Raw genomic sequence first — 13070 nt, 5'->3', positions numbered from 1 at the left:
TAATAAGACTATCTCATCAAATACATAAAACCAAAGCACACAATGCAATTGTGGAGATTAAAAATGCCATTGGAAACAAACTTACTGAATGTAAAAAACTAACTAATATACCTTATTTGTGGAATATTTGAAATCGCAATACAAATAGGAGTGTAATTAAGGAGAACCTTAGGCCAGTGAATTTCTTGTTAAAGCAGAATTTATTGAACATGCTGCTCACTGACAGGATGCTATAAATGTTTTGGCAAAATACACAGTTCCAGATGCTGTCTACTGTAATTTTTAAAAGGATGCCCACTAAATTAGCCTCATTAATGCTAATTATGTTTGAGGAAGCAACAAAAGATAACATGCTATTGGCAAACTCTATGTCAGTCAACCAGTTTTAACTCTGTTTTGTGAATGTTCGGATTTGAAGGAAATAAGAGCGAAGAAACTTTACCTGCTTGGTTAACCTTGAAAAAAAAGTCTTGCTCAGATTGCTTTATATATTCCTTGCTCTGTGCTCCAGGTGCCAATAGCAATAACTACTGTAAATTTTTCTAACAATACACTTGTCCATCAGACAAGTGGAACCAATAAAAAAACATTTAAATTGAGGAGCTATTCACTACTATTCCAGATATCTGCTATTTAATTTTACAAAGCACATCATTAATTTTCTTTACAGATTAGAAATATTGTCAGAAGGAATCTGCTTAACCTCTCTAATCTTCCATCACTATCTCAATTTGTATATAATTTAGTCAGAAATGAGTGCAAAATTTGGTAGTGTTTTTAGATTTATCATCTAACTTCATGGTATACATCGCTATACAAATTTAGATAATGATGAAAAATTAAATGAATCAATGCCTCAGACAAAGAGTGGAATTCACTTAAGGGGTTTCAATTGATTGTAGTATAAATGTAATTGTATCTGGAAGGCCCAGCTTCTGGTGAGTCATTGTTGTAGCCTAACCTACAAAATGAAAACAAAAGAACTCTCCAATCAACTCTGTGAAAAGGTGATTAAAAAGCACAAGTCAGGGGATGAATATAAGAAAATATCTAAGTCCCTAAATATCAATTGGAGTTCAGTTATGGGAGATTTTTTTTCCAGCAAGATAACAAACCCAAGCATAAAGACAAACCTACATAAGAATGGTTTAAAACAACAATGTTAACATCCACATTTGGCTGAATGAGAGTCCAGATTTCAAATTGAGAAAATGTGGCTGGACTTAAAAAACTCTCTTCACTCGCAATCCACAGGCAACCTGACAGAGTCTGAGCCATTTTGCGAAGAAGAATGGGGAAAATTTTAGAGATCAGATGTGCAAAGCTGTTAGAGACCTGTCTAGTAGACAACACTATAATGGCTGAGATGGATACTTATTCAAACAATTATTTTGTGTTTTATATTTGTTATTGATTTAGACCACTTTGCAGAGATTTCCTTTCTAATTGACATTAAAGACTCTTTTATTCTGTTGATCACTGTCAAATAGCCAAATTAAATCCACCATGACTCAGTTTTGTCTAACAATAAAATGTGAAAGCCTCCAAGAAGGTGACTACTTTTGATAGGCACTGTAAACCACTCAAACGTATGCTGGAGGTCACAATGAGATGCTTCCAAGAGGGTAGTTTTCATTCGTAAGTAACAGAATTACAAATCTCTATTACAAAAATGGATACACTCCAAACCAATAAGTCTTTGCTTTGATATCCTGTGCAAAGTTTTAAATATGAATTTGTGTCTTTGCTCTGCATGAAATTACACTTTCTCATTTTGATTTTCAGTCTATATTTTTCTAAAGATTTAAAGAGATGGCAGCTAGGCTTAGACTCCTTTTTATTTTAGAATTTTATGCATTACATCACTAGAGAAAGAGAAATAGTATTTTAAATTTTGTAACACAAAATTTAACACATTTTATCTAAGTTTTGTGTTTCTTTCCTAAAACTCTGCCTTTAATGTTAAGGCTAATAACTGCTTTTCTTCTTTAAGTACTAAATAGTTTATTCAATAGTAGTACTTTGTTGGTATGCATATCTTTACTTAAAGATGCATTTAAAAGTTTAGATGAACAAGGATTGAGAGGCTGCTTTATATCAGATGAAATTGCAGCAGTGTTACAGACATGGGCTCACAAGTGTCAGTTTTCTTAAAAGCACTCTCTTTTTCTCCCACATCCCCAAAATGATATAAATATGTGAAATCATTCAGTGAATGCAATATCACCAGGCCAGGTTGATTGCATCCCAGTGGTACTGGATCCATATCAGAAACCAAGCAAGTTGTGCACTGGTTAAATTTCTTCTATTTTTTTCAGTCTGTTATTGCATTAAAATAGCAGTGACACCCAAATCTGTAATTATCAGGGCTGATCACCTTTACTTTATAATGGTATATTTACATGCTTACAGTCATTAATAGTGTCTCCAGTTTGCAGTGACCTCTGAAAAATGCATATTAGGGACTAAATACATAATCAGATCATTTCTCTGAGGACTCTTTAAAATCTTTAGGTTATCCTAATTGTGAGTTATTTGCGTAAACCTTTTCCTTTTTTTGTTCACCAGGTTTTCTATCCAGCAGATTCTTAAATAGTGTATTAAATTTTAAACTCAAATTTCTGTTTCAGTGTCCATCAAGAAAACGAGAAACATTCTGCATACATTTTCGAGTCTTGGGAGATTGGACCAGTGAGTATATTTTAATGTAATTCATTCTTAATTAGTCAATCCCGTTGTATAAAGGCATACAGCTGCTTTTCTAACTCAAACCACAGCAAATTCATATTATTGAAAATGATGCCATAATGGACAATTGAGCATCAAAATATTCTTCTCACAGAAGTTCTTCAGATAGATAGATAGATAGATAGATAGACACACACCCACACACTATGGTCTGAACATATACCAGAATGACTAAAAAGAAAGAAAACTTCTGACTTGGCAGTCACAGTCACATTGAGGCATTATGCAGGCATATTGCTGTTTGTTTAAAGCCCCACTAGTGTCTTCTAAGATACTTCTGCTGAATGATTAATTGGTTGAAAGTAATCTGTGTTAGTGTGTCAGAGAGGGGATGTACAGCACTGTCCATAATGGCAGTCAGTTTTGTTTTAATTCTTTCTCTTCTTCTAATATCTCCAGGGGGGTCCAGATAATTTCTGGTATGGTGGTACACCTACTGTATAGGTTTCAGTTCTTATTTTATTCCTGGTTGGCTATTTTAATATGTTGTAATATGTCAATGTTGTGTTATGTTTGGTTGTGATTTCGACTGAGCTACTTGTTTACCTCCACAGGTCAAAAGAATGCTATTAATTTGATTGTGATGAGTGTTTTCCTGAGATTATCCTTCATAAGATTATCCTGGATTAGATGCCAGTCCTACATGGACTGGTGTCCAACCCGGGGTTTGTTCTTGCATTGCATCCCTTTCTACAAATAAAAGTTTTGGTAATTGAAGACTCAATTAGCACATTAGGACCATTTTAAAAGTTAAGCAGTAAAAAGCACAAACTGTTCTCTTGAATATTCAAATTTCAGAAACATATTCCAAAACAATAAGTCAAATATTTCTTAGTTACATTGTCGCTAGGCATCACTTGCACTGAAATGACCAAAAGCAGTTTTGTGCAGGAAACACCTTGAAACAATTTGGGTTAGAAAATATAGACATTATATCGGCTCCGTGGGAATCTTAACATGATTTCATCCATATTCACCTCCTGGAAAGAGTCAGAAGAATTAAAGTATTGTGGGAATTGTGCAAAGTACTGTACTCTGTATTTTGGGAACATGAGTCACTTGCCCTGAAGCTTTAGAAAATGAGACTCCTGCCAGAAGATTCAGCAGTCATTTCAGATATTTTGCTAAAGTGAGCTGCACGGTTAAGCAGACCAACTATCTCTTGATTAAGCTCATTTTTAAAAATGCAAAAAATAATTTTTCACTGTGTCAGTAAATTAATTACTTTTTTAACATTCTAAATTAAATATGGTGTTACTGCCTGAGAAAAGGACTTTTTAGCAAGGAGTCACTTACATTATGCATGATACAGAAAGAAAAAATGTAATTGATAAACTGAAAGAAAATAAAGTGAGATTAAACAGAAACACTATTTACATTTTTAGGAACTGAGTAGGCTTGAAAAATTAACAAATCAGGGCAGTATATTAAATAAGAATATTTGTTTTAGTTAAACTTGTGCTGAAATGTATGTTGTCTCCCTGTTAAAAACTTGTGTTGGATGAATCAGAAATTTTTCTGCTAGTAGGACATCATTTAAAAATATTTTGTTACATGAGAAAAACGTTTTAAAGAAAACAGGCCGTTCTTTTCAAACTAGCATGTTCCAGTTCACCTAGTGTGTATAGCAGGAGGGTTGTCCTGGGGAGCTAAAGGAAGTGTTTGAAAACAGACATAGCAAATGTATATGTTTACTAAAGGGTGATTTCACAAAAGAGGGGGCTTTTTTTCAGTCAGAACTGTTTTCTTAAAAGGCAGCACTAAGGGTCTGATGAACTGTAAATAAAAAAATGATCTTGCATTATTCTGTAAAATTAAAAAAAAATCTTTTTTAGTGTAACATGATATATTTATATATTATTTCATGGTAGTTAATAGTTTTACTAAGCATCCATCCATCCATTTTCCAACCCGCTGAATCCAAACACAGGGTCACGGGGGTCTGCTGGAGCCAATCCCAGCCAACACAGGAAACAATCCTGGGCAGGGTGCCAACCCACCGCAGGACACACACAAACACACCCACAGCACACACTAGGGCCAATTTAGAATCACCAATCCACCTAACCTGCACGTCTTTGGACTGTGGGAGGAAACCCACGCAGACACGGGGAGAACATGCAAACTCCACGCAGGGAGGACCCGGGAATCGAACCCAGGTCCCCAGATCTCCCAACTGCGAGGCAGCAGCGCTACCCACTGCGCCACCGTGCCGCCCACTAAGCATTATTTTTTATTTGATTTTATTTGCAGTATGCATATAGCAGTAACCATACGTTGGAGTATAAGTTCACAGTACTTGCTTCATGCTAAGATTAACATAAACCCATCTTGGTTGTACTGCTGCACCATTACCAAAATTAACTAGTTAAGCATAATATATATATCAGCCCCTTACCATACTGAGCAAACCTGGCAGTTTTCTTTTCCACAGATTTCACGATTCCAAGGTTCATGTGAGTGTTAAACTATTGCTTTACTACAGGCAATAAATCATTCCATCCTTTCTGATCACCATTAAAATATGATGGTGCATATATCCCTAAAGCCATATACCATTTACATAATGTGGACATAAATAGCATAAATATTGTTTTCATTTTTTACCTTTTCACTGTAACTGATTCACTTTCATATTCTTATTCATTACAGTCCCTATATTTGACTTGCATATCTTTTTAAATGGTTTTATCTACAGCAGGGGTGCACAGGTTCTGTTCTGGGGGCTGCAGTAGTTATAGATTTTTCTTCCAGACCAATTTCTTAATTAGAAGGCAAATGTTGTTGCTAAAGTTAATATTTGCTTGCTTCATTTTACTTAACTTTCTTCTATAGATTTCTTCTTTTCGTTTTATACAGCTGTATTCAGTGTTTTTAACCAGTTGTTACTTAGCAGTGATATGCAATGACAAAGGAACTAGTGGGTTTGGAAAACACAAGCAGCTGCTGTGACCCTCAAGAGCCAAACTTGAGTGCCTTTCAGCTACAGTATCCAGAGCAGTAATTGGATCAATTACTCCAGAAATAACACTGTTTACACAATTCTATTCTCCTCCTCTTACCCATTCTCCTTGACTCTCTGTAAAGGATGCAGCACTTTGGTGTTTGCCTGTCCTTTGTGAAGCTTCATATTGAATTCTGTGGGAGATTCAAGGTTTATAGAGAATCTTGTGTGAACCTGCCTCTTAGAAAGCTCAGCTGATGTCATTCATGTACTGGCATGCAGTGTGCTACAATAACTAAGCAGAAAGTGTGCAGTGCTGTGCTATAAAGCAGTGATTAAGGCATACTGTATCACTCACTGTGAGATTTCTTGAAGTTTTAAGCAAACCTTCTTTGAAGCATAGTGGTACACAGATAACTTGGTTTGGTAACCTAATAATGGCTTATCCAGATGTAAACTGACAAAAATTATTGGTTACTGTTTGCTGCAACAGAATATTAGAAGTACAAAGGTTTCTTATTACTTATGCACTCGTATCTTTATTTAATGTCTCTAAATCTATTCGTCCAGGTAAGAGTCACTACCTTTGGCATTTAATCACTTTTCCACTAAAAATAATTATAATGAAGAAAGCCAATTCATTCAAGTATTTGTCTTTCCTCCTAATATATATAGAACTGTATAATAAATTAAGTGTATTTAACTTGAGAGACTAACAGGAAAATGGGTTTGTGTTATTATTTGGTCCTGTGGAGATTCTTTTCGTTGGTCCCAGTGCTTTTTGCTGATGCTGGCTGTCACTTTTACAGAATCTTTTCACTACAAGAACTGCACCAAGCCATGCTTAATACACAGTTTCCAAATGTATTACACATTTTTTATCACGTTAGACATTATGTTATGGCAGAAATGTTACTTCCATGTTTTAAAATTACATCTGACATTCTTTACCTAGTGTTACTGTGCACACTACAGAGATTCTTATTTGGAGGTTTAAGAAATAGTATGTTATTGTAGTCATGCAAAAAAAAATCCATAAATATGCTTTTAATTTTTTTTTTGCAGTGGGGGCAGGAAGAGGATTGGTAGTGAGTTTCCATGTGAACATATACATGAAAAGAGAGGTTTACATCTGAGTGAAGGGCTTTCGTGAGAGACAGATAGAGTTGTCAATTAATAAGTTAAATCTAAACTGCTAACCTTATGTTTATCTTTGTTTTACATGTTATATGGCTCTCAACTTCAAACAGGAGAATGTTTTGAAATTAATTAGCAATCTATTAGGTTGTGCAATATTAATATTTATAGGTTTTCTTCAAAATACTAAAAATAAAGAAACATTTTATTCTGAGAACATTAGTGACTGGTGATCCTTTTCTAGCCTATCTTCTGTGTATCACTTTATAATGAGAATGCTTTGATTTGTGTTCAGTACTAACATCTGCTTACTTGCCATAGTTCTATCGATTATTGCATTTTTTTTTATTTACCTGCGAATTCCTGGTTTATCCCCAATAGAGAGGCTACAGGAGCTCCTACTTTCAGATTTGAACACGGACTTGCCAGTGTTTCACCAGAAGAGATATCCAAAGTAAGTTTAATAAAGGTTAGTCCTTCTGACACTGAGGGTATACTCATCTAATAAATCAGATGGCTCAGATATACTGTAGTTTAATTGGAAACTTGGTGGCCAGTTTGTTTTTCAATATATTCATATATTTAAACAATGCATAATAGCACATTCTGTGGTGGGCTGGCACACTGCCTGGGGTTTGTTTCCTGCCTTGCACCCCGTGTTGGCTGGGATTGGCTCTAGCAGACCCCCATGACCCTATAGTTTGGATATAGCGGGTTGGATAATGGATGGATGGATGGATGGATAGATAATAACAAATTATGGTTATGCAGTCACTATACCAATCTGTAGTGGTAAAGAAGGAGCTGAGCTAGAAGACCTCACTTGTGGTCATGAGCTTTGGGTCATGACCGAAAGAATGAGGTTGAGGATACAAGCAGCTAAAATGAGCTTTCTCCACAGGATGGCTGGGTTTCCTTTAGAGATAGAGTGAGAAGCACAGACATCTGGAACAGGCTCAGAGTAGAGCCTCTGATCCTCCACATTGAGAGGACCCAATTGAAGTGGTTTGGGCATCCAATATAGATGCCTCCTGGGCACCTCCCTGCGGAGGTTTTTATGGGCATGGCCAGCTGGGAGGAGACCCTTGGAAAGACTAGGCCTCAGAGGGCCTTGGGATTTCACAGTATGAGTTAGCAAGTGTGGCTGGAGAAAGAAAAGTATGGGCCTCATGGCCAAGACTGTTGCCACCGGAACCCAGTTTCAGATAACTGGTAGAAAATGAATGAGTGAATGAATGAATAATAGCCCTTTGAATAATAGCCCTTCTTATATCTGTGTGGGTTTCCTTTGCTTGATTATGGGTAAATATGAAATGGATTTTTGAATTACTACTGGTTCTAATTAAAAGTAAGTACAAAAGCCTGTATCTATTTATAATCAGATGTTACCTTTTTAAAATAATATATGCAATAGTATAATAGCACTGAATTTACCGCTCACTTAAAACCATATTGCCTATGGCATGATGGTTATTCTGAGACAACAATGACCATATAAACCTATAAACTCATACTGGTAGAATTTACATGATTCCAGCATCTAAGTGGTGCATGGGTTTTATGTATCTTTGAAGATGCGTTCTTGTAGCTTTTGCCTTACTGTTCAAATGATTGATTATTTGATTGATTGAACTTTATTGTCATTGTTTAGGTACAAGAAAATGTTGTATTGCTAACCTTTGAGTTTCAGTAAAAATCCTTTAACACTTATTCTGAAAATTTTATAAATCTAAATAACCTAAAAATATAGATTCCTTCTGTTCAAAAACATTTCAAAAGGTAAGTAAAGGCACTAAATTTTACAACTATTTTTTTAAAGTATGTTTACTGTTCTTAGTATTGCAAATAATTTCCTTACACTTTGTTTTATATTACCAAAAGAGAAAATATTCACCTTTTTTGCTTCTTTTGACCATCTAGGCTATATGTTGATGGACCCTTTGGCAGCCCTTCTGAAGATATTTTTAACTATGAGGTCAGCCTGTGTGTTGCAGGAGGTATAGGTGTCACACCGTTTGCTTCTGTGCTTCATTCACTTCTGTAAGCAAACTTTTCATCTGAAATTTAAAACAGAATATGCAGAAATGTCTAATAAGTGAAGCAAGGAATCTACAAATAATTTTGCTCTAATTAGTCAGTATGCTGTGGGAATTGTATTTTTTATTTTTTTTATGTGAATTAAATGATACTTCAAATTTTGTTTGAGCATTTAACCCTTCAGTTGTTCGTATACAGTACCTTATTATTGTTGTTGTTTTGGTGTACTGTACTGTATTCTATGTTGTGCTGTGTGCTTATCTCATGCAGAATATACTGTATTATAACCATAGATAGATAGATAGATAGATAGATAGATAGATAGATAGATAGATAGATAGATAGATAGATAGATAGATAGATAGATAGATAGATAGATAGAACTTTTTTTGTAGCCAGGGAAATATTTGGATTTTTACAGAATCATATTAAATAAATAAACACACTATTGTCTGAACACACATCGGAATGACAAAATAAAAAGAAAATTAAAAAGAAAGAAGACCTCTGACTTGGCAGTCATAGTCACAGTGAGGCATTATTCAGGCACAGTGCCATTGGTATAAACACTACCCCCAGTAGTGTTTCTTGGCACACTTCTGCTGAATGATTCTTTGGCTGAAAGCTCTCAGTGTTAGTGAGTCACACAGAGAATATGCATCATTGTTCATAATGACACTCAGTTTTGTTTTAATTTTCCCTTTCACTACTACCTCCATGGGGTCGATGTCCACTAACAGTCTGTCATTTTAATTAGTTTCTTGATTGAGTGGGCCTCCCTTAAATTGATGTTACCAGCTCAGTATACCAGAGAGTAGAAAATTGCACTAGCCATGACATAGCTGTAAAAGATGTGAAGGATGTCATTACCCACATTAAAGGATCAAAGTCTCCTAAGATGCATATGTATTTCATCATCATTTGTTAAAATACGGTATGATCGGAAAAAGACACACATTTTAAGGTGAATATGAAAACACTGTGGGCATAAAAAAACCTGACCGACAGGGATATATTAAAACTAATATTCATAAAACAAATGGAAAGACAAATGGAGTTTTTCAACAGAATGCTTTATGTGTTCCTGTAGAAATTAATCCTGCTTCAAAGATATTTTTCCTGTGATTTTCATTGTTCATTTACGAATACACTACATTGTGTGAAGCTTTTTGTAATGACATTGCTAAAGAGATTCAATAAAAAACTGCTACTGCATGTAAACTAACAAATTAACATGTACTGGAATGGTTTTCATCTGTTTATGCTTTGTTTTACATCAAGGAAAACCTATCAGTTTGTGTTAATTTAAATCTGATAGTATATTTTAGAGTAAAAGACAAATCATGGGACTTCAAAAAATTACACACTGTGACTAAACATGGCTGAACAAACACTTGTTAAGATCGTGGTGTGGTGTGACAGAGTTAAGAACCACTTCCGTGTAGCAAGTAATGTGGTTAAATAAAGCTGTTGGTGAAAGAAAACTTGAGGGCAGATGAGATTTACAGATTAGATTGTCTGTTACACATGAGTAGAACAAAAAAGGTAAACATTCCTAACATTTTTTAGCACAGCTGTCTAATATGCCTGAAATAAGGAAGTTTATTTGAAGAGAACATGAATGGCATCACATTCCAGAGAACTAATGATGTGAACAACAGTGTCAGGAAATGCTTTTCATGTTCTTGTGAAGTTTTTAGGGGTTCCTTCATTGTGTTTAGTGCTTCCCATTTAAAATTGGTAGCAATGATGTTATTTGATGTTTTATACAGCAACTATCCAACAGACATTTTTGGCACAAATTTTTAATGCCACCAGAAGTCCCAATTGGACTAGCAAACACATAGCGAGTGGTCTGTTGAAAGCCTGTTTCAGAAATTATTAAAGCAGTTCATGTATGTTGTTTTAATATGCAGCAGGAGCTGTTGCTGCAGGTTTTAAGACTTCCAGCTTGGTTTTCCTTTTTGTGTTCTACGTGCATTTCAGCTTGCATCAGCATAAACCATAAAAGTGAATGAGATATGAAAATTTTACTGTTGAAAAGTGTTGCTCAGTCTAAACTGAGGGGATATATGGTGACTATTTTAAATAAGATGTGCAATATTATGTACTATTCCAGTGTGCAATTAAGTTTCTGTTTTCTGCTTAACTGTGCTTAATTTTTAAGACTTTAATAATGAAGACTTCTTCCAAGCTTAAAGTATTTTTGAAATTCATCCTTTGGCTTTTGGTTGAGATTTCATTGTATATCTCTACCATTGAGTGGTATAACATTTACATATCGTGGTGTAAAATCTAATCCCTGCATTCATCATCAGTGGACACAGGTAAATACAACAAGCAAATTTTGCCATAAAATACTGTATTTAAGTCTACAATATATGTACATATCATGATTAATCGGGTGGAATAAGTGTCCAACAAATTCGCAAATAGTTTTATGGCCACCAACACAACAAAGCTGCAAAATAACAAGTGTGTCATATATAGCAGATGTAATAGCAGAGACATACAGTATATTCTGTTGAGTTCATCTTCAGCTCCAATGCACTGGATAATCAGAAAAAAATTAATATTTTTAACAGGTCAAAACTATCCTATTCAACATACCTTGCCAATAATTCTAAAGTGCTTAAACACTTATGCATGTAGCATCTTGCTGGTTGGACGGCGCCATATTTTAAAGTTGCTTGTGTACTTTGCAATAAACCCCCAACTCAACCAATAGCAATAATGGCATTTTTACATACCCAAAAGTGTCTTCTTTCAAGCAGTTGTTGTCTGCTCTCTTTCATTATTATAATAATGCACGTATACTCAGTGGCAAGCAGTGCGTCACAGCTGAGTTAGTCTGCTTTTATCAAATATCCCACCTACGTCAAGCCACTTACACTGAAAGCCTAATTATTATTGGATTGTTGAGGTTCAGATCATTCTAATGATGTATAGTTGGCTGTGATTGGTCATTTGTACTACATCTCAAAGCTGTGCGTAAACAGCAGCAAATATAATGCCTATATAACAGCTCATCTTTAGACACCAAGCATGAGTCAGATTCTACGCAAAATTTAGACTTTATTGAGAACATGTTTGATGAAGCACTTGAGGCTATGTTTCATTTGTAAGAAATGCTTAATGTGACTTTGAAATGTCACTGCGTGCAATTTTACAGTTCAAGCGGTAAAACCCGGAGGCTGTCTGCAGCACATTCTCCCTATGTTAGTTTTCTGAGCAGTGTTCTTTCAATTTCAACTGAGAGTACAAGCAATGTTTTTTTTTTAGCGTACCAATCAGTAATTGTTATGCTTTACTTGTGCCTCTTGAATTTTCATGAGAGGAACTAAAACACTTGTTTAGTTGTATATGTCTGTTCCCATGTGTCCTTTACCAAGCAAAGGCATTGTTCCCACCTCCATAACCCAGCACTGGACTAAACTGGCATTAAAATGTTTGTATGTACTTAGTTTATTGCAAGCATGAGATGCAAGGTAAAAGCAACAACAAAAAGAAACATAAATAAATAAATTTTTGTTAGGCAACTGCAGCAGATGGCAGGAGAAGATGGGTGAACTGCAGTCTATTATACAAAATTTAACTGTGTCTTGTGGTAAACAAAATTGTTTTGATAACTGGCATGAATAATAATTTTGAAAGTAAAGGCTTAGGTGAGTACATAACCTATGTATATAGTTACAAATTAATTACTAGTTGCTTCAGAGTAATATAAAATGTTGGTGTGTACAGTATATCATAATTTTTTTTTTTGAGAGATTGTTTAGGTGTGAGAGACTAAATGTTTCAAAAAGGGACAGTATCCACATTTTAACAAAGCAAAATCTTCCCTGCCTAAACCAGAGATGACTATCCCTTAACACTCATGTATTATGCAGATTGTTACCTTGTCTTTTCTTTAGTAACATTCTGTTGTGATTACAACTTCATGGTGCCTTACAAATACTCAGATGCAGTCATATTTTTTAAACATTTTTGTTGAGACACTGGCTTGAGTAACTTACGTAACTTGGTCATGGTCACCCAGCAAGTCGGAAATGGAAAATTTAAATAAAGCAGCATTCTAAAGTAGTCCAGTGTGTTAGACTCTAGATCACACTGTCTGTAATTATCCAGGTTTAATCTTTTTGTTTGGTAGTGACATGATTTTGACTAACTTCCATTCCAGTCCTTTAGAATGTTCATAATTTGT

The 13070-nt window shown here is 35.0% G+C and overlaps 1 protein-coding gene across 2 annotated transcripts in view; it reads left to right on the top strand.

Annotated features, from left to right (window-relative positions):
• LOC114650646 (NADPH oxidase 4) overlaps positions 1-13070 on the top strand; it is an 85004-nt gene that overhangs the window by 50396 nt on the left and 21538 nt on the right. For both annotated transcript variants that reach the window (XM_028800417.2, XM_028800418.2), the window contains exons 12-14: positions 2631-2691; positions 7211-7283; positions 8750-8869. In XM_028800417.2, the coding sequence (XP_028656250.1) occupies positions 2631-2691; positions 7211-7283; positions 8750-8869 (254 nt within the window). The remainder of the gene's footprint in view (positions 1-2630; positions 2692-7210; positions 7284-8749; positions 8870-13070) is intronic.

Source organism: Erpetoichthys calabaricus, chromosome 4, assembly GCF_900747795.2.
Source record: "Erpetoichthys calabaricus chromosome 4, fErpCal1.3, whole genome shotgun sequence".
Classification (NCBI taxonomy): Eukaryota; Metazoa; Chordata; class Cladistia; order Polypteriformes; family Polypteridae; genus Erpetoichthys; species Erpetoichthys calabaricus.
Note: the sequence above shows the minus strand (reverse complement) of the source record. Positions and strands in the feature narration are given on the sequence as shown.